The sequence below is a fragment of the Hippocampus bargibanti genome, linkage group LG18 (assembly GCF_051943395.1).
Source record: "Hippocampus bargibanti isolate YZ-2025 linkage group LG18, ASM5194339v1, whole genome shotgun sequence".
NCBI lineage: Eukaryota > Metazoa > Chordata > Actinopteri > Syngnathiformes > Syngnathidae > Hippocampus > Hippocampus bargibanti.
Genome location: NC_142751.1, coordinates 13,404,787 through 13,432,508, shown reverse-complemented (window position 1 = coordinate 13,432,508; position 27,722 = coordinate 13,404,787). Strand labels below are relative to the sequence as shown.

The following is a 27,722-nucleotide window of genomic DNA, read 5'->3' as shown; positions in this document are numbered from 1 at the left end:
ATAATTATTATTTACTAATAATTATATAATAATAATAATAAATAAAATAATATTAAAAAAATACTTTAACAAATTACAAAACAATACAAAAATAAATAGTCACTATATAATAGCAATTAAATAATAATACTTTCATACTAATTATTACATAACAATAATAATACATATAGCTACAATAATAATTAAAAAATAAGATTAAAAAATAGTTTAAGAAAATTACAAAAAAAAATACATATGTAATAGTAATTAAATAATTATAATTATATACTAGTAATTAGATAATATAATAATGATAATAATAATAATACATATTATATAGCCACAATAATAATAATGATAATAATAATAATCATAATAATAATAATAAAAAAACATTACAATTTTAAAGCATAATGATATAATAATAATAATAATTATTATTATTATTAGAACTGCTTAGTTAGTTCTACTAATATGCTAAATGATCTAACTCACCTTGTGGGGACCAAGAATGTGCCTGCTGCTAATCTCAGCGAACAACCTGTGCGGCGTCCGCCGTTGCGACGATTCGGCGGTTTAGTAGCTGATGTACGACGGCGCTAACAAAGCAAACGAGCCATCTCTTTTTCCTCCTTGTACAATTTACGGCCTCAACTAAAAAATATGTGGCTGATGAATCACGTCGGAGAAAGTCCCTAAATCAGCAGTCGCGCTGTGGCGGAAAGAGAAAGCACTCCATGATGTTTTGTGTCTTTCATTGCAGAGTGAATAGTTTTCTGCTGGGAACCGAGCCAACACGGTTAGTGTGTGAGAGTGAGAATGTGTCACCCTGTGTTTATGTGAGAGCACACGTGAGTGTGAGATACTGTGCGAGTGTCTTTGTGTGTGTCGCCAAGTTAGAGAGGAAAGTGTCTGCGGATGTGAGCAATTGTGTGTGTGTGTTTGTATGACTAGTCTTGTGAGGACCACTAACATTTTATACCATACGTAGTGAGGACATTTTTGACAAGTGAGGACCAAGTTTTTCATTCTAAAGACTTCTAGAGCATCTATATATGCATCTGTTAACGTTTCAGAAAGGTCCTCACAAATTCACCCAAAATGATTTTTTTGGTGTGTATTTTCATTTCACGTGGATACACACACTTTTTACTCACTGTGTGTGTTTATGTGTGTGTGTGCGTGGTTAATGTGGGGAAAACGTTTATACCACAAAAAGTAAAATGATATTTTAACCAAATTCACTACAGGGGTGAGGACTTTGAATGTAGCCATTCAGAGTCCTCACTCCTGCTGTTATTTCAGTTTCAAGTCCACTTTTTATTTCTTTGTTTTTAAAGAAGTTGAAGTGGGAAATGGGGTGACATTTAGTCTTCAAATGTAACACTCGTTCTTCGCTAAACTTATCAGCAACGGTGGTCCCACTCCTTTACCTGGACTTCCCCGGACCTCACAAAACCATTGAAACAGGAATGTGTGTGTGTGTGTGTGCATGTGTGTGTGTGCCTGTGTGTGTGTGAACGTATTTATGTAACGCTCAATTTGTGTTCCCAACAGGCAAAACGAGGCGACTGCCGGCGCTCCGTAAACTTGGAAGTGCGTGTGTGTGTGCGTGTGTGTGTGTGTGCGTGTGTGTGTGTGTGTGTGTGTGTGTGTGTGTGTGTGTGTGTGTGCGTGTGTGTGTGTGTGTGTGTGTGTGTGTGTGTGTGCGTGTGTATGCGTGTGTTTGTGTGTGTGTGCGTGTGTGTTTCTTATGCCAACACAATTTGGGTGAGTTGGGCTGGTGCACACAGCAGTAGTGATGTCATCCACAAGACAGGAAGTAGAACAATATTAATGTCACACTCCTCCCACATATCAGTATTTCAAAGTAAGACGGGTGTTTTCAAAGTAAAAGGCTTAAATTGTGCTCAACTATTGTCACAAGTGCGACTTGATTGCGTTAATGGTGTATGCACGCTGGACGCTTAATTGGGTGCGCGTGTTCACGTCAATGTATCATTAATATCAGCAATGTTTTATCATTAAAAACACAGTATATGTATATATAAACAGTATATATAAACAAAATATTACAAAAACACTTCTGTGTAGGCTCTCAGTCGTACAGGAGTGGTCCATCGATGAAAAGGTTTCTTCAGCCGTCATCTGTACTTCTTTGAAGGTGTCGGATCATTTAGCTCCTCATCCGAAGAGCTTCGTCAGCGAACTAAAGTTGTGCTGGTAACCCTGATAGCTAGCTTTCATTTATAAGGTAATTCCAAAACTCTCAAGAACACTTTACATACATTAGAAACAACATATTATATAATATACTCTAATATAATCAGAAATAATAATAATAATAATAATAATAATAATACATTTAATTTATAAGGTCATTTCAAAACTCTCAAGGACACTTTAGATATATTATAAACAACATATTATGTAATATACTCTAATATAATCAGAAATAATAATAATAATAATACATTTCATATTTATAAGGTAATTCCAAAACTCAAGGGCACTTTACATACATTAGAAACAACATATTATATAATATACTCTAATATAATCAGAAATAATAATAATAATAATAATAATAATAATAATACATTTAATTTATAAGGTCATTTCAAAACTCTCAAGGACAGTTTACATATATTAGAAACAACATATACTATACTATAATTTAATCAGAAAGTCTTTAATAATCTCTCATTTTCAATCTACAGCAGGAAAATTGAAAGGGGTGGGGGAGGGGTCAAAAGATAAAACAATAATATGTAATATAATTACTATAATAGATATTATATAGATATTAATATATAAGATATTTTAGCTTCAACCAACAACAACAACTAGCATGTCGTCATGACGAGCGGCAACGTAAAGACAAATCAAATCATAATAATAAATAAGCACAACCTGTCTCATGTGTGCGCGTATGCGTTTTGTGTCTACGTGTGTGCCTTTAGCGCATAGCATGTAGCCTTCCAGTCACACAAGCAAACGCACTTGTAGTACAATAAACCAATAGACTCGTGTCTGAGCCGTGGCTTCCGTCTGATTCTTGAACTGGTTAAAACTGGATTGAAACAAGTTTAGACCGACAATGGGGATTTTGAATGATGGAATGTTAGCGGTAGCAAAATTTCTCCGTTAGCAATAATTTTTCTCCACTTGGTGGATTTTCATCTCTTGCGGGTGGTCCTGCTCCTCCATTCACCGCGATAAACGAGGGATTACTGTACATGTAACTGATAAACCGTCAACTGCCTGTGGTCTGATTTTCACCAACAGGGGGTGCTAAAACACCGTGAAATCCTTACTCGTGTTGAACTGGATGCAAACATCACATCCACAAACGTGAAAATTCCTAAGTGGGGGGGGGGGGGGGATTTTGGAAAAAACAATCGATTATTGTAATATTCCTATTTTAATTTCTGTACTTAAGATCAAGTAAGCTAACTATGGTTTTAGATCTCCAACAAATGATGTCTAGATAGCTAGCTAGCCAGCTAAACCGCTAATAGATAGCTAATAATAATAATAATAATAATAATACATTTCATTTTAAGCGCCTTTCAAAGCTCTCAAGGACACTTTACAGTCACAGACAAGCATATGTACTATAATAAATAAAATACAATCACAAATATATTAAAATCAATAAAATACAATTATAAAAACTAAACAAGAGAAAGAGCTACACAGAAAATGTACATTTTAAATAGGTCGGTTTTGAGAATCAATGTTACGAATGTTGGGAGGATGTGAGTTCCAGAGTAGAGCAGAGCAGCTGAAAGCTCTGTCCACCTTCGTGCTGACATGGGCAAAGGAGGAAGAGGATCTGAGGTCACGAGAGGGAATAGAAATTTGAAGAAGGTCAGATAGGTATGTGGGGCAAAATGATGACAATTCCACACTTTTATCGATCTGTATCAATAACGAAGAAGTCATCGCAATTAATTTGGAGATCCTTCATCCTTATTTCAGGTGGGAAACAAAGACCGGATTGATTGACGTGTAGTTCTCGTCGTCGTACTCCAAATCGTCATCCCCGAGTTGTCCGTAGCGGAACTTCCTGTAGACGGTCCCGTTGTGACTCAAATACACAATGTCCTCCTCGTCCTCATCTTGGTCCCCTTTCGCCACCGAATGGCAAACGCCCAAATCCACCATCTGCGTGCCTTTATAGTAAGAAGACGATGAGGCGCTGTATCCAGCTGAACCGGAATTGGAACCCAGCTTCTTGTAGCCGTGCGGGGTGGCCTCAGTAGGAGCCCCGTTCGACCGACATCGCTGGATTAAGAAAATGGCAACGGCGCCGGTAAGTCCACCGATGAGAAGGACGCACGCTATAATGAAGATCACCAGGTTGCCTCTACTATCGTCTTCCTCCTCGTTTCTGAATTCCGGGTTGGTTCTGAGGATGCACTTCCCTGTAGGGGGGGGGGGGGGGGGGGGGAAAAATAATCATAATAAACACAAAAACAACATTAATATTTAGATTTCAAAATAAAATACAAGTAACATCCGATTTACGACAGAGTTCCATTCCGACCAAACGGTCGTAAGTTGAAATGGTCGTAAGTCAAAATCCATTCAAAATGTTGAGTAGAGACTCGGAGGGTGACTCGCAGCCCCCCCCCCCCCCCCCAGTCAATTGCTGTGCGATTAAATTTCACTGAGATTTAATTCTCATTGATTTTGTATAAATAAATAAACACAAACATAAATAAATAAATAAACGTGAGTAAATAAAAATAATAATAACATGAAAAATACATTGAGAAATGAGTAAATAATGCCATTTGTGTGTTAATTAATGTATTTCTTTTTATTTATTTATCGTTTTATTTGTCTATTTATGTATGTATTGTATTGTATTGTATTTTGGACACCCACCCCTATTTCAAGCTCAGATAACTCCAGACCCATATAACTTATGATTTAACTATTTCTTCCGCTGTGTGAGTGAGAGAGAATGTGGGTGAGAGTCTTAGTGGGTAAAATATAAGGCAGTGTGAGTGTGCTGGGAGTCGGAAAAATTCTATGAGAGCAAATTTGAGTGAAATATGTGAGAGCAAGATAGTGTGAGAGTGTTGGAATGGAAATGGCGTGAGAGTTAGAGCTCGAGGCAATGTGGATGTGACTGTGTGTGTGAAAACTTCCATCTCATACACAGTCTCACACATATGCAAACCCAAACGCACTCACACACGCTCTCTCACATCTTAGAATAACTTTGATTGACAACCATTTTGCATTACCTGTGCACTCTCCAAAACGGTCGCATTCTTTACAGGTCGGAGGGCAGCGTCTGCATTCCCGGATATGAAGCGCATAGCCCGCGGGACATTCCCGCACGCATTGGTGATTGAGAAGTAACAGTGGTTCTTCACAGCTCTGGCAAGAAGTTGCGTTCTTGCAGGACGCGCAGCCCGACGTGCAGTTTCGGCACACCTGATCGATTGGGTAACCTCTGTCGAGATCATTTGTGATGAATTAAAATGTGTGTATTTTTAGCGGTATTTACATATTTAGTTAAAAAAAAATGTCGATACACTCCTCCATTGTTGATAGATCGCCACATATGATGTAGATGAGCCGTCATCTGTACTTCTTTGAAGGTGTCGGACGTTTTGCTTCTTATCTAAGAGGCTTCGTCAGCAAACTAAAAATTTGCTGGTAGTTGTGGCCTTATATATATATATATATATATATATATATATATATATATATATATATATATATATATATATATATATATATATATATATATATATATATAGATAGATATCCCTACTGTCCAGACGTGGCAGTGCCTGACTCTGCAATGATTGGTCCCTACTGTCAGGTTGGGGGGGAGCAGAGGACTATTCCCTGAGGCTACACTGATTACTTCTATTTTCCTGCCTGATTATGGGGTCTATGACTGGCCTGATTGCCCTATTTGATCTGGTATCACCTCATCAGCATAACTAAGCCTATGTTGCCTAAGAAGTCGGTTGTAGGAACGATCCAAATTGAACCTGACCCCACCATGGCGATTTAGTGAAGGGTTTTGCCGTTTTATGAAAATAGCTTCTTTTACTCCCCTTTCAAACCATCTATTTTCCTTCGCTAAGATTTTAACCTCATTGTCGTCAAAGGGCCAAAACTTACCAGCAAAAGATTTTAGTTCGCTGACGAAGCCTCTTGGATAAGAAGCGAAACATCCGACACCTTCAAAGGAAGGACAGATGACGGCTGAAGAAACCTTCTCATCGATGGACCACTCCTGTACGACTGAGAGCTTACACAGACCAAAGCTACAATTGAAATGTTCATCTTTTTTGGGGTCACCCTGTATTTAACAACTAAGGATTTAAATGGTGTTTCAATTTTTTTCTTCTTCTTCCTGGTCTAGGGGGTCATCATTTTGCAACTGGAATGCAGGAATAAGCTCCTTGGGGGAGGTAATAAAGACAGGTTGTCCACGTCGTCTGAGCGCTAATGGACATCCAAGGATATGGCGTGCAAGGACATGACGCTCGGGGCAGTGTGGATTTAATTGCTCATAAATGTCAAGGGAGAAAAGTCCAAATGATGCCTTGTGAATATGTCAAGGATAGGACTTGATTTATTTATTTTTAAAGAGTCGTCAAGGATGCCTTTCGCAATGTTTTTATATATGTAAACATCATGGACGAAATATGTAAAATATACTTGATTTTTTTTTTTGTCTACTGACTTGTAGATACTGGATTACAGACCCATATAACAATAATAGGACAACCGACGTCACTTTTTTGTTTCTTAACTGACATCAGAAAAACGTTCTATAGAATCTAAAATACATAAAACACGCAGTATGATATTTTTATTCAAATGCAAAACGCCCAAAAAAATGACTTAGTGTCCAAAATCTGCAAAAAAATTGAACTGCGAATTGGGCATTTTCAGAAAGTCCCGCCCCCAATTCGTGACGTCACGCCAAGACGTCTTGCATTGCTGGAGAATCAAAACAATGGCCCAAAATGGCCACCTCCTGTGGCCACCTCCGTTTCCACAGGTTGATAAATTCCTTATATGGAGCTTGGACGCCCTCTTCTGGCAGCTTTTGGGTGCAACACAAGGTTTTCAGACCAAACGAGTACAGCAAAATACATTGACGTGATGGAAGGACTGCTACAAAGTGTCTTTTTTTTTCAGTCAGGGGCGTTCCTTTAGTGACGTCACGTACGTACCAACTGAAAAACAAGACTTCCTGAATATTCAGCGTGAGTCTTAAAACGTAAAATATAGCAATATGCGGTGGAATCTTATTAAAATACGCTCAGCAGAAGTCATTTGAAGCTATTTTACAAATTATGGACACAACTTGTCCGGAGACGTCGGTTGTCCTTTAACTCCTTTTTTTTCCTGGTGAAATAAGATGTCAGTTATTTTTTGCCAGGGGCCACATTGTAGTTATGGTTTCCTCTCGGGGGGGAAGTCTTAAAAAAATGACTGTTATTGTGGTTTACAATGGGACAATTTGAAATTTCGGTTCAGACATTAGCAAGCATCATGGAATTTCATCATTTTGATTTGCGTTAACGGGCCGAATAAAATGATGTGGTGAGCCAGATTTGGCCCCCGGGCTTTGACTTTAACACATGTAGTCTAAGGTTTCTAATGCTGTATTGAATGTGTATGTAGTCACGTTTTTATGTGGACATGTCTGGCAGCGAATGAGTTAATAAAATTCTCACCTGACACACTGCTGGACGCATTGGCCGCCCTGCAGGAATAAAATTGCGGTGGAATGGCTCACGCAGCTGATGCAGTGCTCGAAGTCCACGCAATCCAAACACCCCGGGGGGCACAGCTCGCAATCACCGCTCAGCCGGTCGCCAAACGAACCCGGCGGACATTTTGTCACGCATGTTTGTTGAGGGCTCAGGAAGCTTCCTGTGGTGTTGACATTGTTTATCATGTTTTAAAAAAAGCTTTCTTCGAAAAAAACAAACAAAAAACCAAGGACATCTCCAAGTATTTCTATCGTGATATTCCCCAGATACCTTTTGTACATTTGCTACACCGGTTTTTGTTTTTCCCAAAGCAGGACTCGCATGATGGATGGCATCGTTCACATTCGCCATTACCTGCAGGACCAAAAAACACACACGGGGCCATGACAGCTTGGAAACGCGAAGCAACAGGTGACAGACAACCCGTTACACGAAAAACCGTTGTGTCGTTTTTGAGAGTACATTCCAATAACATCATGAAAGTTCGTTTTTTTGTTTTAATTTGCTTGAACACAAACATTTAGGTCTCGTAACAATATGTTGCCAACTCAACATCGACGAGTTAGCATCGATGTTGCTAACAGTTAGCATCGATGTTGAGTGTATATTGATAGGTATGCTCACTTACACGATAACTCAGAAGCTAAAGCTAGGCGACAACTGATTGAATTTACTAACACAGGTGTGACATTAATTCCAAGTATAAAACCTATATAATTCGACACAAAAATAGTAATTTACGCTTGGCTTGTGTTGTTCATGTCCCAAACTACCGAGAATTATAAATAATACGATTGGTAAGTGACGGTTTTTTTCAATTTAAATGTTCATTTTAAGCTCTCCAATTGACACATTCGTATTGTGTTAGCACACTTTTAGTGTTTGTGAGTCGAAGTTGACCCAGGATTTAACTCATCCTTAAAGTACTTAAAACACTATTTATAATCTATTATTCATTTTTACCTCATAGCTAATTTAATGTGTATTCATATCCGTCGAAAAACTGATTTATTTAGATCTATTTTTTTGGTCTAAAGACCTTTAAATATACAGTATTGTATTTTCAGTAATAAAATCAGTTACATTCACTAATTATATTTTCTTCTTCTTTTGCTTTCAAGGGGTCGCCACAGCAAATCAGTGTCCTCCATCTTTAGAGGTTTGATCCGCATATTTGTTTTGGCCAAGCTTTTATGTCGGATGCCCTTCCTGACACAACCCTCTGTATTTATCCGGGCTTGGGACCGGCATAAGAAGACTTATGTCCCTTTGTGGCTACAGAACAAGCAACTCGCTCAGTAAAAGGCCCCCAAATACACAAAATGGTCATCGGCACAGCAACATTCAAAAAAGCATATTTTCTACAGTGATAAAATGAGTAATTGTATTATCTATGTCTGATGAACTAATATTACAATACATGCACCCACAAAATAGTTTTAATGTTATTTTTCATTTTAAGTGACAGGATTTTCCTCCCCCCAAAATGCAAGAGAGTGCTTAGCGGTGTCTTATACCGCAGAAAAAAACGATCCTGTGACTGTAAAGTGACCTTGATAGTTTTGAAAGGCGCTTAGAAATGAAATGTATTATTATTATAGTCTCGGAACGGGGGCTAAATAATCCACATACACAATCAATCATCACAAAGTCTGGCAGATGTTCAGTCGTGCTGATTGACTCTTTAAGATGAAATATTGTATTTGTAATTCTTTATTGTAAAATATTTATTTATTATTCTCACCAGTTCGAAAGGTCAGCGCCGGACAGACGTCGTCTATCACGCACTGTCCGTTTTCCAGAGTTGCGCCATCGGGACATAACACGCAGTCGTCGCGCCCAGGGCCGTTACAGGACGCGCATTCGATGTGGCACTCTTCACAGTCGTTGGTGTCCTCGTCGCCGTAATATCCCTCAGGGCATATAGAAACACACTTTCCGTCTGAAAGAAAATAAAGAGATATTTTGCCGGACTATGCATGGTAAGTATTAAACCCCTAAATATGAATTAAATTCTTCAAAGAGTGCCAGAATAGTGGGAAAGGCGCTACCTGACAGGAAGAGGTCTGTTTCGCACCAATAGCACTCATGCTGGTCACAGCTTACGCAGTTGTCCTCGCAAGGGAAGCAGGTCATCTCCTCGTCTATGCCGTACGTCTTGGCGGGGCAGTTTTTGTAGCAGCCATCTTGGAAGCTGAAGACAAAACGGCAAGCGGTCAATGAAGTCCATTTTGAAAAAAATTCCATTTCACTCTTCCAGGCCGAAACGTCGGTCAGATCAGTAAAGCGAAAGGCTGTGCGAGGAGAGATGAATTCGAGATCACGCAAGGCGTTACCTGTAAAAGCCTTCTTTGCAGGACAAGCAATGGCGGGGGTTATCTGTCGGAAAGGGGAAGAGGAATGGATAAGAAAAATAGTCAAACTAATTTTACAATAATAATAATAATGCATTTCATTTATAAGCGCCTTTCAAAACTCTCAAGGTCATTTTACAGTCACACAATGAGTTTTTTCTGTGGGTGAGCAGCGGCAGCCACACGCGCTAGCGTTTACTCAACCCGGAATAACTCAAAAAGATAGAAAGCTAGCTAATAGCCAGCTAATAGAAAGCTAGCTAATCGATAGCTAGATAGCTACCGTTATAGATAGCTACCTATATACCGTAAAGTCTCGTTATATCGATATTCAAGGGAGTCCGAAAAAATATCGATATAACCGGGACTATCGATATATCCGATATCGATATAACGAGACATTACTGTATATGGCTAGATAGCAAGATAGCTAGCTAGATAGCTATCTAGCTATCGAGATAGTTAGCTAGATATCGAGATAGCTTTATAGATAGCTATTTAAATAGCTAGATAGCTATATAGATAGCTATATAGGTAGCTATCTGGCTATCTATATATGTAGCTATCTGGCTATCTATATAGGTAGCTATCTGGCTATCTATATAGGTAGCTATATAGCTATATAGGTAGCTAGCTATCTAGCTATCTATATAGGTAGCTAGCTATCTAGCTAGCTATATAGGTAGCTAGCTATCTAGCTATATAGGTAGCTAGCTATGTAGCTATCTATATAGGTAGCTAGCTATCTATATAGGTAGCTAGCTATGTGGCTATCTATATAAGTTGCTAGCTATATAGATAGCTAGCTATCTATACTCCATCTTAAATACAGTGTGAGTACTTTTTTTTTCAAAAGTGCGAGAGCACTTTGATGTATTTTGAGTGTTGCCCACGGTGTGGTCGGGTGGGCTCAACCTGTGATGGGGGAAGTAGTTTGTGTGATCTCACATAGCACACACTGCTTGCAGCCTTCCTCACAGGTCATGCAGTCGCTGTAATCGGGATCCTCAACTTCGCCTGCGAGACAAGCAGGAAAAGCATTTTTTTTTGGCTGTGGGGGTGTTGAAGTGGCGCTAGCGAAACTTAAAGGACAACCGACACCTCCCGACAAGTTGCCTTCATAATTTGTAAAATGTCTTCAAATGACTTCAACTGAGCGCATTTTACAAAGATTCCACCGCATATAGCTGCTATATTTTACGTTTTAAGTCTCGCGCTGAATATTCAGGAAGTCTTGTTTTCCAGTTGACGATGCCCTAAGTGACGTCACAGAGGGAACGCCCCTGACCGAGAAAGCGACACACAATGCATATTGGGTACTTTTTTTCGTCTGAAAACACCGTGTTGTTCGCGAAATTAGAAGGAAAACTTCATAAATAACGCGATGGTGAATCGTTGTGTGTCGCAGCCAATTGCGGTAACACGCATAATGAAGGTGTAAGTTGACACAAATTCCCAGCGGACAAATCAGCCCATTTCCAACGGTGCTTGTGCGCCATCTTGTGCAGTTTCTGGGCGCTACATTTGAGTCCAGATGGCTCAAATTGATACGGAAGGACTTCTTTCATCAATTGCAAACATGTATGCTTTCCTCTTCAGAACTATTTGAATCATATTCATAACTGGATGAGTAACGAGAAAGCATCTTCTCCGAATCTGAACTCTCTGAAGCCATTGTTTTGATTCTGGAGCAAGGCAGTGTGTGACCAACAGTGACGTCACCAACAAGGGGGCGGGACTTTCTGTCTCTGTCCAGTTCCGAGCTCATTTTGTGGCAGCTTTGGGACACTTTGTCATTTTTATTGGTGTTTTGCATTTGACTAAAAATATCAGTCTACGTGTTTTGGGTATTTTAGATGCTATAATACGTTTTTCTGATATCAAAGTCAGCTTTATTGTCAAATATATAATATAATATAATATATTAAAAATATGTCAGTTAGGAAACAAAAAAAATGTTGTCGGTTGTCCTTAAAGCAAAACATTTGAGTAATGGCTGGGCAACCGAACGACTAAAATTTTTGAGGTGGAATATGTAATTCTATTTTGACACCCCAAAAATGCAATGAGCGATTGTTGAAAGCGTGACCGCAACCAACAGAACGAGCGCAAGCCGATTCCCGTTGTGCTTATTTCAACCAGGAGACGCGAGGCAATAAAAGCAGGCAGACGCTGACCATCTGCGCATGCCGTTTGGAGAACACACTCGCCCTCCCGGAGCCTGCGTCCGCTGGAACAGCTGCTGCAGCTGGCCCCGCTCGATCCCACGCAGGTGAGACAGCTGGCGTCGCACCTGTAGGAGCACAAAACGGGAAGCGGGCCTGCCGTCAGCAGATAAACACCTTGCCCCCGCACCTGAGCACACACCAGTGCGCTCACCTCCTACACATCCCACGCCCGTCGGCTATCTCGGCGAGAATGACGGCGAAAAAGCCAGCGCTGCACGAGGAGACGCACCTCCAGTCCTCCGTCAGGTAGCCGTCGGCGCACCGGGTGCACGCCTCCCCGCCAGCGCCTGATGAGCCAGAAAATGGGAAGATAAGAGCCCGTCTCAACAAAACTGAGCCGGTTGGGCTCTACGAGTTGTGATTCAAGGATCTGCAAAAATTTTTGGGGTGTTGATAAAGCGCTGGTCAGACCTCTGGCGATGGTTTCCCCCTTCCACTAGTGTTAGCGCTTTTGTCACAGCTTTAGCCCTTGTTAAAGCGCTATGTAAATCGATATGTATGTATTGTATTTTGTACAGTCACCCCCATTTCAAATTTAGATAACTCCAGACCCATATAACTTAGGAATTAACTCTTATATTCTGATGAAAGAAGAGAGTCTAAGGTTTCTTACGCTGCACTGAATGTTTAGTCTCCTAAAACTCAATATTCGGAGGGTCCTGCAATTTAAGTGAAAATGATAAAAACCCTGGTACTGGCGTTGACACATTTTTGCAATGAATGAGTTAATAACTTTATTTTACTTGCAAATACAGTAAAGTCTCGTTATATCGATATCGGATATATCGATAGTCCCGGTTATATCGATACTATTTCTATGCACGCACGGAGAAAATTACATGCAAACAGGGTTGGATATATCGATAGTCCCGGTTATATCGATATTTTTTCGGACTCCCTTGAATATCGATATAACGAGACTTTACTGTATGTCTTTAATTTGTGTCTACTTTGACATCTCACCTGCGCAGGTGGCGCACGCCCCATGGCAAGTTTTGCACAGGCCCTCAACCTCGTCGTAGTACATTCCCGACGCGCAACTCCGCCGGCACCGGTTCCCATGCAGACTGGAACGGCGGTGGATAAAAAAAGAAAGAAAGAGAGAGGGAGAAGAGAAACATCACCACAGCCAATCATGCGACGGCGTCGGTCGGGGGTGACTCACTCGACGAGAGCCCGGCGAACGCAACGGACACGAGGTCAGTTGGGCTAAGTGCACATTAAAGATCTCGACGGCAAACTTGGAAAGCAGGGGTCACCGCAGTGATGTCTGCAGGCTTGTTCTAAAAATAGCGCAGCGCTGATCGGATTCGATCATTTCCTTGAACGCAGGAGACAATTCAAAATGAATCGAAGGGAAGCAGAATTTTTGTTGAGTTTGAGCTGACAGCTGTTGTTTTTTTTTTACTCTTTTTTGGTACAAAATCCCCAATTGATCCACTAGCTGTTATCTAGCTCGCTTTCTGGGTAGCTATCTATTAGCCATGTATTAGCTAGCTGGCTAGCTTTCCATCTATTTGAGTTGCTTCCGGGTTGAGTGAACGCTGGCACATGTGGCTGCCGCTGCTCACCCGCAGAAAAACATCTAACAGTGACTGTTAAGTGACATTGAGAGTTTTGAAAGGCGCTTAAAAATGTATTATTATTATTATTATTTATCTCAGTTTTTTTAGGATGAAGTCAATTCTTTTTAGAGCTACTGGATCCCAGTTAAAAAAATATATATTTTTTTTGCTTTTTTGTCATACATTAAAAGAGCCCCTTATAATGCGGTGCACCTTATGTATGGAAAAGGTTTTTAAATATGTCATTCGTTAAAGGTGCGCCTTATATTCCAGAAAATACGGTAAATCCCTTTCATGTAAATTGCTTGTTGATGGAGAAGAAGTTATCATATTTCATATAAGTTTCATGCTGTTATATGCTTATGCGAATACACAATTGAAGCACAGACAACCTGGGGTCAATCTGAGGTCAACAGACACAGCTTGTTAAACTCATCTTCATCTAGGAGATCTGGCCTTGGACAGAATTTAGGACTTGGGAAACTCCTTTATCACAGAAGTAATTTACGACTTGAAACTCCTTCACAGGAAGAGCTCATTAGCCAGGTTACAAATTTATCAGTTTATGGAAAAGACAATGTTTTATTGCTTACAGCTGTTCGTGCTTAGAACTCAAGAGGTGCGGTATTCTAATCAAGAAAACTGTTTTACTAATGTATCACTTTAATTTGCATATACTCTCAATAAATAGCTTGGCAGATAGCTGCAGAATTCAGACGTCAGTCATGAAAGGCTGCGTCTCCTGCCAGCAGTAAAAGACAATCTTTCTGGGTTCGAGTCTTTGTCCACGGTGTCCGATTGAACATCTCTGACACTTGTGTTCCAAATAATTTGCGGGAGGAGTACAAGTTGTTTACTCGACGCTTGTCGGCGGCCTCATCGGATGCTCGGCTCACCTTGTGTCTGCTTTGCATTCCCTGCAGATGCTGGGGGACGTGCACCTCGAGCAGTTCTCGCCGCACTTCCTGCACATCTTTGCATCTGCGGGGCATAATTCAAACAATACGCCCCGGTGAGCTCGCCGTCTTACTCAAACACTTGAAATTAAGTTAGCATTCTGCAAAGCGCCGTTTATTACAAAACCACATTTTCTCTTTCTCATTCGACAAAAAGGTCAGAAAGTCAACCGTGATCCAGGAAGTAGCCCTCCTCGCAGCCGGCGGTGCAGGTATAGGTCCCCTCGGTCAAGTAATGACCAGTTTGACAGGAAGTGCACTGGTCACCGCGACTTCCCGTGCAACTCTCACAGGTGGCGAAACAACGCTTGCAGCGCCGTCTGTCACCCCAAAATCCTCGCGGGCACGTGGACACGCACATTCTGTCGGGAGATATGAGACTCGTTCTTGTTTCAGGTAAATGTGATTATACGGTCCTACCTTGTGTTGTTCTTGAACTTAAGGAAAAAATGTACACATGTGACACACTGCCACGGGCCGGGACCCTCGCAGCCGTCGTCGGTGCACTCTGAGTCGCAAGGTCCTGGAAGTGCAAAGATGCAGAAAAGTGTTTCATTCGAAGTTAACTCATTCACTGCCAGACATGTGCAAAAAATGTGTCATTGTCACTCGAATATCAGGACCCACAGAATATTGAGTTTTAGGACTACATAAACATTCAGTACAGCGTTAGAATCGTTATAATAATAATACATTTCATTTTAAGCGCCTTTCAAAGCTCTATAGGACACTTTTGCTAGCTAGCTAGCTTTCTATCTATTTAAGTTACTTCTCGGTTGAGTGTGAACGCTGGCGCATGTGGCTGCCGCTGCTCACCCGCAGAAAAACTGATCCTGTGTCTGTAAAGTGACCTTGAGAGTTTTGATAGGCGCTTATTACTATATTATTATTACTTTACAGTCACAGACAAGCATAAGTACTATGATAAATAAAATTCTATCACAAATAGAACACAATCAATAAAATACAATTATAAATAGAAACAAGAGAAAGAGCTACACAGAAAATGTCTTTAGACTCTCTTCTTTCATCAGAAAAAAAAGAGTTAATTCATAAATAACATGGGTCCGGAGTTATATGAGCCTGAAATGAGGGCGGCTGTCCAAAATACAATGCAATACATATTAATTTATATAGTGCTTGAACAACAGCTGAAGCACTAACATGGATAAAAGGGGAACAATATTGCTGGAGGTCTGACCAGCGCTTTATCGGCACCCAAGCAAAAAAAAAAAAAAAAAAAAAAAAAAAAAAAATCGAGAATGGCGCTCTACGTCGTATTTTGCAAATGTCCCCATTGTGGGACGAATAAAGGTTTTCTGATTCAATTCCCGAATAAATCCGCGAATGGCATGGAATGAGTTAAAGAGACATAGACGACTCTATACACTGTACTGCTACATAAAAAGTTGCAAAGTTCTACATTTGAGTGGCGAACACACACCTGTGTAGTCTTCAGCAAAGTCGACATAGTTCGGGATCTCGGGCGAACGCACAAACCGACGGTGAACGCGATACGGCGGACTTGCGGTGCCATAAATGACCAGTGACCACTTTTCTAGCGTACCTGCGCAAAAAAACACGCGGCGTAGAGATCTGTCACTTCACTTTGCCTTTTTTTTTAATTATATTTTAGTTTGTTACAAAGATGCTAACAAGCTCACCCGATTGTGAATTTTCTCTCCCTTCGGAGGGTGAGTCACGAATGCTCAAAGTCCATTCCCCAGCCGCCTGCTCCCCCCAGCAGTTAGTGGTCATGAATTCCCAGTGGCGAAAGCCCTCGGTGGAATTGTCATGAGGCCTAAATGATAATAAAAATCACCATATAAAAAAATAAAAAAATAAATACATACATAAATATATACATACAGTAAAGTCTCGTTATATCGATATTCAAGGGAGTCCGTAAAAATATCGATATAACCGGGACTATCGATATATCCGACCCTGTTTGCATGTAATTTTCTCCGTGCGTACATAGAAATAGTATCGATATAACCGGGACTATCGATATATCCGATATCGATATAACGAGACTTTACTGTACATAAATGTATACATAAATAAATAAATATATAAATACATAAATAAGTAAATACATATAAATAAATAAATGAGTAAATAAAGGAGTAAATGAGTAAATAAACAAGTAAATAAATAAATATGTACATCCATAAATAAATACATACATAAATAAATACATACATAAATAAATACATAAATATATAAATACATAAATATATAAATACATAAATAAGTAAATACATATAAATAAATAAATGAATAAATAAATGAGTAAATAAAGGAGTAAATGAGTAAATAAATACATAAATACATAAATCAATCAATAACTCCAGACCCATATCATTTAGGAATTAATATCACACGAACGGAAATTTTAGATACACTAAAATATCAGAAGCACAGGAAAATCCCTCAAAATTGCAGGATTTTAGCACAGCAGGACTAAGTGCTGCCGGATGGCGGTAATGGGCGACACAGCATGAGGAGAGTGAGGTGGAAATGCTACCTTTTATCGAGAAGCCGTGACACGGTACCCGAGGGCGACGTGAGCGTAATGGAAAGGTCGCCACGGCGACTGCAAGCCACCGTGACACGGGCCACCACGTGTTCCACGAATGCCACGTGCATCCGCCTTCGGGACGATTCCAAGCAGACGGACGTCTCCAGCACCGATGTCACCGCGCCTCCCCGATTTATGATTCTGTTGGAAATATCGTAAAACAATGACAACATTCCCGCCACCACGGGAGTTCACGGGCGGCAGCGAACAATACTCATTATCAACTCACAGCAACGATCGCCATTCGTATCGAGGATGGCATCAGAGCACTCCGTTTGGACTTTTGGCTAATTAGCATTAGCTGTGCAACCCTTCAATAAAAGCGTGCCAGTGGGTGCATTTCTAGGTCGATTAAAGGACAACCGACACCTCCGGACAAGTTGCATTGTAAAATCACTTCAAATGACTTCTACTGAGCGCATTTTACAAAGATTCCACCGCGTATAGCTATATTTTTACATTTTAAGACTCGCGCTGAATATTCAGGAAGTCTTGTTTTCGAGTTGATGACGATCCCCTAAGGGACGTCACAGAGGGAACGCCCCTGACCGAGAAAGCGACACACAATGCATTTTGGGTACTTTTTTTCATCTGAAAAATTAGAAGGAAAACTACATAAATAATGCGATGGTGAATCGTTGTGTGTCGCAGCCAATTGCGGTAACATGCATAAAGAAGGTGTAAGTTTACACAAATTCCCAGCGGACAAATCAGCCCATTTCCAACGGAGCTTGTGCGCCATCTTGTGCATTTTCTGGGTGCTACATTAATCAAAGTCAGCTTTATTGTCAAATATGCTGAAATGCATGACATACAGCACAGATGAAATTACTGTCCTTTCTGACCCAGTGTTCAAGGCACTGATAATGACTTTAACAAACATAATAAACACGAAAATGCCAATACAGAATCGATTGCAAACATGTATGCTTTCCTCTTCAGAACTATTTAAATCATATTCATAACTGGATGAGTTACAAGAAAGCATCTTCTCAGAATCTCAACTCTCTGAAGCCATTGTTTTGATTCTGGAGCAAGGCAGTTTGTGAACGAGTGTCCTGAAGTGACGTCACGAACAAGGGGGCGGGACTTTCTGAATCTGCCCAGTTCCGAGCTCATTTTGTGGCAGTTTTGGGACACTTTTAGTCATTTTTATTGGTGTTTTGCATTTGACTAAAAATATCAGCCTGCGTGTTTTGGGTATTTTAGATGCTATAAAAGTTTTTCTTATGTCAATTAGGAAACAAAAAAAATGGTGTCGGTTGTCCTTTAAGTTTAAAAGTGTGGCTTCTGATTTAATTGGAAATATTCAACGGGATGATGTCATATGCCTTGGCTATATTTAGGTTGCGAATGAGCCGCGTCATGTCATCATACCTCGTCGACGGAATGGACTGCTTGACCGTGCACGCGCGCTGCGGGGGAACCCGTCGCCATCGCGTTGCCTGTAGGACCATTCGCTCTGCATCCAGTAGGCCAAAGCCATACAGGTGACTCACTGACACATAAACAAAACAAAACACTGCATTCATTATTGATTTTTCTATTGTGCGAAACGTAATCTTTTTTTAAAAATTATTTTAATGTGATTTAAAGTCATTGTCATACTTATAGGCCGACTAAAAGTCATTAAACATGGCAAGTTCTTAACTCCGCTGATGGTATTATTAAAAATGTAATTAAAGTCTATTAATGAAACAAGTTAGGAATGCCAGCAAAGGTTTCATTCAATTAAGGCCGGGGATAATTATTAACAAGGGGCGGAGGAGGCGGGACTTGTTCTCGGCCGACAAGCCGTCACACTGACGCGACAGTGTTATGATGTATTACGTTAAGGTTAAATATGATGGGATTTTGTCTTATGGCGACATTTTCAATGTCGTATCATATCACGGGTATGACACCCGGGATGCATCTTGCGTCATTTACGCATTTTAACAGCAAGAAATATCATGCAAAGTCTGTTTTCTGTCTTTTCTGTAATACCGAAGTAACTAAAGAAAATAGAAAACATTTATTTTATGTATGAATATTTTATTTGACCTGAGTTAAAATTTTGTATACTGGTAACATCCGACTCGACTTACGACCACCCGTACTTACGACCACGACCTCCTTACCCTATTTATGAACTTTTAATTCTACGCCTGCCGTCGCAACACGCTAGCAGGTCGGTAACACGTACAACAATTTTGGCCAGCCATCATCTCACACTCGCACAGCAATCGACTGTGTGATGGCACCAGAGAGGGGAGTTTTCCACTCATTTAGTCTCCGAGTCTCTATTCAACATTTTGAATGCGTTTCTACTTACGACCATTTTGATTTACGACCGTTTGGTCGGAACAAAACTCGGTCGTAAGTCGGATGTTACCTGTATTAGGAAATATATTTTAGTCAAATAATTTTTTTATTTTATTTGCAATTTAGAAATATCATGCTCCAATGAATGCATTTTGGTTTATTATAATCAGATTGGTATTCTACTAATGTAGTTAAATCGGGCCCATCAATTTTAGAATTTGGCCCCCTTTTCAGACACAAGGGGCCAACTGATGCATCCTATAACACAAACGCAGATCCATTTTTTTCTTTATTTTTCCCGTACTATACAATATTACCTTTGTGTCCAGCGCCATTCATTTGCCAGTCACCCGCGGCGACCAGTCGACTATCTGACGTGAGAACAATGATATGCTGAACGTCCCTCCACGTGAGCAGAGGACTGAAAACAGGTCAGACACAGTCATCGGCACGATTAATTTCACGTATTAGTTACGATGGAATAGCGGCGAGCATACTTAGCATCCAAGGCGAGTGCGATAACGCCCGCCGCCGCCGAGACGGAAAGGGCCGCGCCCCATTTCCTCATCCCGCAACTCTGTTGTGACTGTGAAGCACATGCGGCTGCAGCCAGTATGGCCGAACAGCTTTCCTGGTGGTTCGTTTCGCTGTGATCGCCTCCGCTGATTGAAATCGTGTAGATGCTGTTGCTATAGCCGTCACACGAACAGTGGTCACCTCTCCTCCCGCCGCTTCCCACTGCCCAGACGTAAACAGAGCCCTTGCCGTGTCGACCCTGTTGTTAATTAGAGCGGCAGACCGAGGCCATTAATCAAGCGTGAGCCTCATTAACGAGAAGGGAAACGTCCTTGAAACTTTTTACAAGCCTTGCTCCGATAGCGGCTACCGCTACTCTTTTAATCATCCGGTCACCACTGAGGCTTGGAGGCTCATGATAGAAAAATGGAGCAGCAGGTTCAATGTAAAATATTTTTTTAAGTGTGGGTAATACTTTAAGGTATTGCGTTTTTAGAGGCGGCTTATTTTAGAAGCTGTAGTCAGGTTTGTGTCTGAGCATCATTCAGAGTGTTGACATTTTGTATGAAAGAACAAATCAGAGTGAAAATTTTATTCGCCTGTATCCATTAAAAAACGGATTTGACAGCAATTGAGAGTTAATTGCTGTATACAGGTAACATCTGACTTACGACCGAGTTCCGTTCCGACCAAACGGTCGTAAGTCAAAATGGTCGTAAGTCAAAGTCCATTCAAAATGTTGAATAGAGACTCGGAGGCTGACTCTCAAACTAAACTCCCCCCTGGTGCCATCACACGGTCGATTGCTGTGCGAGAGTGAGATGCTGGCTGGCCAAAATTGTCGTACGCGTTGCCGGCCTGCTATCGCGTTGCGGTGCTAGGCGTATAATTAATACGGTCTGGAGGTTGTGGTCGTAAGTCGAGCCGGTCGTAAGTCGGATGTTACCTGTATTCTCCTCCCCCCCTTTTTTCAATGTCGAGTGGTTAGCATGCCAGCTTCACAGTGCAGTGGTCATGACTTCAAGACCCTTTCTGGCCTCCCTGTGTGAAGTATGCATGTTCTCCCCGGGCCCGCATGGGTTTTCTCCAGGTCCTCTGGTTTCCTCCCACAAATTGTCACCGAAAATTGCGTGAGAGCCAATGGTCGTTTGGCTCTGTGTGCCTTGCAATTGGCTGGATGGATGGCATTTCATTTCTAAGCGCCTTTGAAAACTCTCAAGGACACTTTCCAGGATACGTTTTTCGAGTATCAGGAACTGGAAATTTGACACATCCTCACAGTTCGGATGCTGTTCTCCAAAGCCAGGCGAGTCAGGGGTCCAGGTCCATCCACAGTAGCGCCGTCATCTTCCGGCCCCCAGCTAGCCAAGTAGACATCAACATGCTGCGGTTTAAAGCTCAGCGCTCTAGCCTCCGCCATGTCTGTCACTTCACCGTCCAACCCACCCAGGATCCGAACGCCTACGGGTGAGACGGGATCACGAGTTGGGATCACTTCTGAGACTTCTTTGGTGGACTCACCTCCAATCCTAGCACGGAAAGCCACTCCCGCTGTGCACGCGGAGTGATTAGCGATCATGGCGGCGGCTACCATTCCCGCACACCGAGTCCCGTGGCTGCGAGAAACATCAGAACATGAGCCCCCGGATGCATATTGTATGAGGGCGACTATTTCCGTGACATCAAACCAACGAGAAGACAAAAGTCTAAACGGAGTCGGGAATTTGCATATTCATTTATGCATGCAATTACAAGAGAATCAGGGGGAAATGGAGCATGAATTAAAGGCCAACCGACACCATTTTTTTGTTTCCTAACTGTCATCAGAAAAACGTTTTAAAGCATCTAAAATACCCAAAACACGCAGGCTGATATTTTTAGTCAAATGCAAAACACCAATAAAAATGAGTTAAAGTGTCCCAAAACTGCCACAAAATGAGCTTGGAACTGGGCAGATTCAGAAAGTCCCGCCCCCTTATTCGTGACGTCACGCCATAATACTCTTTCACACACTGCCTTGCTCCAGAATCAAAACAACGGCTTCAGAGAGTTCACATTCGGAGAAGATGCTTTCTTGTTACTCATCCAGTTATGAATATGATTCAAATAGTTCTGAAGAGGAAAGCATAAATGTTTGCAATCGATTAAAGAAGTCCTTCCGTATCAATTCGAGCCAGAAAATGCACAAGATGGCGTACAAGTTCAGTTGGAAATGGCTGATTTGTCCGCTGGAAATTTGTGTAAACTTACACATTCTTTATGCGTGCTACCGCAATTGGCTGCGACACACAATGATTCACCATTGCGTTATTTATGTAGTTTTCCTTCTAATTTCGCCCTCAACACTGATCAACACGATGTTTTCAGACCAAACAAAGTACCCAAAATGCATCGTGTGTCGCTTTCTCGGTCAGGGGCGTTCCTGACGTGACACCATGTCAGGAATCGTCACCAACTCAAAAACAAGACTTCCTGAATATTCAGCGTTAAAACGTAAAATATAGCTCTATGCGGTGGAATCTTTGTAAAATGCGCTCAGTAGAAGTCATTTGAAGTGATTTTACAAATTATGTACACAATTTGTTCTGGAGGTGTCGGTTGTCCTTTAAAGGAAAAGGTCAACATTTGGAGGAGATCTGTCGTAGAGGACATCTAAGTCGGAAAGGAGTTCTCACTAGTTGGCAGCCGTCTGATGTCGTTCTTGTCCCTTCACATCAAAGCTGGCGAGCGCATCCTGAACGAGATTCGATTATGAGCAACTGCACATATCTATACCCAGCTGCCAGCAGCCATCCATCTCCGTTTCATCAAAACAATCACAAAGAGCATTGTCCACCAGTCCGCCCAATGCCTAAGTGGATCAGACATCTCGTGTCCATTCCAATCGTCCTCTCCGAGCATTTTGGCCCAAAAGATGCATCACGGCTGCTGGATCTGTCTCTGTTATGCGCTCTTACACTAAGCGCTGCGCTAAATTGATCATGATTAATGTACCCCCACCCGCCACCCCCTGGCCTCCTCACATCCCATCCCGGTGGGTACTTACGTAATTCGCTTTCAGCTCTGGATGCTCTCCATCGATTGTATCATCTAAGACGGAGACCACCACCCCCTTGCCGGTGTAGCCCCTCCCCCAGGCCGCAGCGATGTTCATGGGAGGTCGGCCTTTGGGGTCATCACCGCAGAGCTGCATTGTAAATGAAGAAATATCCAAATCCGTGTTTGACTAAGTTGAGAGTAGTGCAGGGTGAAAAAGTAAAAAGTCCGAAAAAATAAATAGTGAAGAGAAGGCCAGATGGTCCCGCTATACAATCGACTCACATTGTACCAAGGCTTGTGCTCTTTGAGGTGTTTCAAGTGGGAGGCAAGGTGCTGATGAAGCGCATCTCCACTTTGGGAACTGTTGTTGCTGAAGGAGTACAAAGTTCTTCTGATTCTTTTCTGGATCGCCTGCTGTTGCAGCCATTCCACCTTAAAAAACAAATGTGCCAACTTGTAAGGTATCATAAAATAAAATAAAATAAAATAACCACACGAAATGAACAATTAGCAAATATACTTCCACAAACATCCCATTTTATGGTTATAGATCTACATCTAATCAATAATCTATCAACAATCCATATATTGTACCTTGATATCCATGGCGACACGTGCTGTCAACTTTTCATTAGGAACTGAGAACCGCACCGGCGTTTCGGGGTGGCGAAACATGTAATGACTCCTCAGCTGTCCGATCTGGGTGTGCAAAAAATAAAATACAAATCCTAGCATTGGTCCTGAAAAGTATGATTTTAAAGCAAGCAGAGGATGGTTTGAAAAGTTAGTGTTCCCTGTGATTGGTGAGCAACTGGTTCAGGATGTCCCCTGCCTACTGCCCAAAGATAGCTGAGAGAGAGAAAGATGTTTTTATGTTCTAATATTCATGTTAATGTTAAAATTAGTGAAAATAAAACATATTACAGTATTTTAAGAGTATTTTACAAATGTCCTGCTCTATTATTACGTGTTTATCCTGTTTATGCTGTAAAATAGTTAAAATGTGCTTTAAAAAAGTTGAAAGGGGAGTAAAAGAAGCTATTTTCATAAAACAGCAAAAATCCTTCACTAAATCGCCATGGTGGGGTGAGGTTTAATTTGGATCATTTGTACAACAGACTTCTTAGGCAACATAGGCTTACTTGCGCTGATGAGGCGATACCAGAGCAAATGGGGCAATTAGGAAGGACAATAGAAGTAATCAGGACAATAGAAATAATCAGTGTAGTCTCAGGGAGTAGTCCTCTGCTCCCCCCAACCTGAGAGCATGGACCAATCATAGCAGAGTCTGGCACCGCCACGTCTGGACAGTAGGGATATATATATAGGGCCAAAACTACCAGCAAAAATGTTTAGTTCGCTGACGAAGCCTCTTGGATAAGAAGCAAAACGTCCGACACCTTCAAAAAAGTACAGATGACGGCTGAAGAAACCTTCTCATCGATGGACCACTCCTGTACGACTAAGAGCTTACACAGACCTTTAAAAAAGTTGTTTTCTAGACTTGTAACGGATTCAAAAATGTTACATTGATTATCATGGAAAGTGATGTTTTGGTTTTCAAACAAATCGATTTTTAAACAGTTTTCTGGAATGGATTATGGTCAAACGTCTAGCGTATTATACTAGCGTGACAACTATGTAGTAATTCTTGATCCTTTCACCAAAGTCACTTAATAAGAACACCCAGGCGCTGTTTTGCATCGTAATAGAAAATGCATAATTTAGTCACCAGGTGACAACACTCAGCAAATAAATTATCAATCGCGTGGTAACCGTACACCTGAGCGTCATTTTTCAAGCCGCGAAACGTTAGTCGCCTCAAGACGTCATGGCATAAGCCACTTTTATTTTTTCGAGCCGGATCATTTAAAGGACAACCGACACCATTTTGTTGTTTCCTAACTGACATCAGAAAATCTAAAATACCCAAAACACGCGGTTGATATTTTTAGTCAAATGCAAAACACCAATAAAAATGACTTCGTGACCCAAAACTACTTCAAAATGACCTCGGAGATGCCGAGTTTCAGAAGGTCCCGCCCCCTTGTTTGTGACGTCACGCCAGGACGTCTTGCCTTGCTCTAGAATCAAAACAATGGTTTCAGATTCGGAGAAGATGCTTTCTTGTTTCTCATCCCGTTATTTATATGATTCAAATAGTTCTGAAGAGGAAAGCATAAATGTTTGCAATCGATTAAAAAAGTCCTCCCGTATCAATTCGAGCCATCAGGACTCCAATGTAGCATTTTCCTTCTAATTTTGCCATCAACATGGATCAATACAAAGTTTTCAGACCAAACAAAGTACCCAAAATGCATTGTGTGTCACTTTCACGGTCAGGGGCGTTCCTTATGTGACGTCACATCAGGAATCGTCATCAACCCGAAAACAAGACTTCCTGAATATTCAGCGCGAATCTTAAAACGTAAAATATAGCTCTATGCCGTGGAATCTTTGTAAAATACGCTCAGTAGTCATTTTAAGTGATTTTACAAATTATGGACACAACTTGTCCGGAAGCGTCGGTTGTCCTTTAATGTATGATAATCATAAGGCGAACGACAAGAATAAAATCGAGCTCCTATTCAGAATGTTTCACATCGATTTCTGACCTCCAGTCCATCATATCATCCGCACAGAGACTTATTTTCTCAACTGTTATAATAACTCCCATTTGTTTTACTTTTTAAAACGATGATTATTTCCATTTTTGTCCTCACTAATTAATGCACTCCCTTTTCCATACTTTTACAGATTTTGTACCGTTCCCAGGTTAAGGAAGATAAATTCCTATATGATTAAAACAGTGGCGGGCCTGCTGCTTCGAGGTTAACCGCTCCAATAATTAATATTATACGACTAAGGCAAATTAAATGGGCGCACGGGGTGAAAGACGGTGTAAATTAAACCCGACACAAGCGTTGCCGTTGTCGTAATTAAACTAATATTTTAACTGAAATCCGCCGCGGCTTACAGCGACACTTCATTACCTCTCGCTTTATTTATATATTTTGTCGTCCGTTGCTTTACGGCGACTCAACGCGCCTGCTTTGATTGTCGCATTTGATCAGTGTTTTAATACTTGATACCTAAATCCCTCCCGCGCTTATACCCCCTCCACCCGCCTCCCTGCCCAGCACCGGAAAAAGATCATAAATATCACCCCGCCCAGGCAGATGTTGCACAGCAAATTGCGTAGAATACATTTTCATTTACTGCACCCCTTCCCAAAGTACAATTTACGGCTGCCTGTCGTATAATGAATGCTGTTTTATATATGGCTTTGCTGTGTTTGGGTTCACTATACTCAACACGCCACCTCATTGGAAAGTTGGATACAATGTACCGTATTTTCCGGTGTATAACGCACACCCAAAAGCCTTAATTTTCTTCAAAAGATGACCGTGCGCCTTATATGTGAAGTATTATTATTATAATATTGAGCCACAATAGCTCTACCATGCTATTTATTGAGAGTATATGCAAATTTAAGTGATACATTAGTAAAACATAGTTTTCTTGATTAGAATACCATGCCCCTGGGCGTTCTAAACGCGAACAGCTGTAAGCAATAAAACATTGTCTCTTCCATAACCTGGCAAATGAGCTCTTCCTGTGAAGGAGTTTCAAGTCGTAAATTGCTTCGGTGATAAAGGAGTTTCCCAAGTCCTAAATTCTGTCCGAGGCCAGATCTCCTAGATGAAGACGACAGTTTAACTTGCTGTGTCTGTTGACCTCAGATTGACCCCAGGTTGTCTGTACTTCTATTGTGTATTCGAGTCACGCATGTTGACTAAGCATATAACAGCATGAAACTTTTAAATATGATAACTTGTTATTCTGTCTAATCTCTATCAACACCGGAAAATATGGTATACTGTATGTACTGTTTGCGCAGAGGACGGCAACCATAATCCATCCATTAAAAAAAAAAAATCAATGAAAGACTTAAACACCACAATGGAGCATCAACTGTTCCCATTTCTTAGCGTTTTATAAATTAATAGCTAGCTATGTAGCTAGCTATAGCTCAAGGGTGTCAAACTCGTCTTTTTGCGATGGGCCACATGATATTGTGTTGTGCATTTGGGGAAGCCATTGAAATGTTTCATCGTCTTCACATATTACATCTAGAGCGCACAACAAATTGATCTGTGCTATAGCTAATGAGTTAAGAAGATGGCGACTGATTGTACCTGTCCCATATTTGTGAATCCATATTTCTCAGCTATTCCCGTTGCGGATTTAGCACCTCCTTTGATCCGTAAGGCCCAGTGGTTTGTGTAAATGGCGGCTTGGCAAAAGTGCAACAAGTTTCCGATCCACAATGCAAAGAAAAGCTCCATTTCGGCTCAGGCGCTTTTCCCGTTTGCGACAGAAGTGCTTGTCATTGTGTAATGTCGTCCTTTTTTTCATGACCAGGTTGGG

General features: G+C 41.1%; 2 protein-coding genes and 1 long non-coding RNA gene across 6 annotated transcripts in view; 2 read left to right on the top strand and 1 right to left on the bottom strand.

Annotated features, from left to right (window-relative positions):
• prune2 (prune homolog 2 with BCH domain) overlaps positions 1-6,973 on the top strand; it is a 14,402-nt gene extending 7,429 nt beyond the window's left edge. For 3 of the 4 annotated variants that reach the window (XM_089020376.1, XM_089020377.1, XM_089020373.1), the window contains 2 exons: positions 743-778; positions 1,537-3,513. In XM_089020376.1, coding sequence (XP_088876502.1) covers positions 743-778; positions 1,537-1,567 — 67 coding nt within the window. In that variant the 3' untranslated portion in view covers positions 1,568-3,513. Of the gene's footprint in view, positions 1-742; positions 779-1,536; positions 3,514-4,165; positions 4,298-5,275; positions 5,446-6,379 lie in introns of those variants that run through there. The other variant, XR_016118261.1, reaches the window with a different exon arrangement.
• Positions 3,524-27,722, bottom strand: LOC148884741 (proprotein convertase subtilisin/kexin type 6-like). The gene is made up of 27 exons (XM_089020370.1): positions 27,491-27,722; positions 23,886-23,990; positions 23,574-23,723; positions 23,299-23,439; positions 22,928-22,986; positions 21,774-21,868; positions 21,532-21,713; positions 20,234-20,511; positions 20,054-20,157; positions 18,810-18,930; positions 17,379-17,573; positions 16,513-16,649; positions 16,293-16,415; positions 15,269-15,371; positions 15,020-15,210; positions 14,789-14,873; positions 13,291-13,394; positions 12,479-12,614; positions 12,277-12,392; positions 11,048-11,116; positions 10,082-10,124; positions 9,795-9,939; positions 9,490-9,685; positions 8,016-8,099; positions 7,707-7,905; positions 5,241-5,452; positions 3,524-4,409 (listed from the first exon to the last, which is right to left on the bottom strand). Exons 1-27 carry the CDS (start codon positions 27,638-27,640, stop codon positions 3,955-3,957), a joined length of 3,978 nt encoding a protein of 1,325 aa, XP_088876496.1. The 5' UTR covers positions 27,641-27,722; the 3' UTR covers positions 3,524-3,954.
• LOC148884742 (uncharacterized) lies at positions 12,263-20,153 on the top strand. The gene is made up of 7 exons (XR_016118262.1): positions 12,263-12,371; positions 13,299-13,526; positions 14,816-14,904; positions 15,006-15,060; positions 15,142-15,244; positions 18,779-18,922; positions 20,066-20,153. It is a non-coding gene; the product is annotated as an uncharacterized LOC148884742 (long non-coding RNA).

Bases quoted from the DNA above. Each gene is read 5' to 3' on its own strand.
- LOC148884741 (XM_089020370.1), bottom strand. From the start codon at position 27,640: ATGGAGCTTTTCTTTGCATTGTGGATCGGAAACTTGTTGCACTTTTGC. The intron at 23,440-23,573 runs GTGAGTCGATTG...TTTACAATGCAG, and splicing joins AGCACAAGCCTTGGTACAAT to CTCTGCGGTGATGACCCCAA. The intron at 8,100-9,489 runs GTGAGAATAATA...TTGGTCCTGCAG, and splicing joins GGCGCTGACCTTTCGAACTG to GTAATGGCGAATGTGAACGA.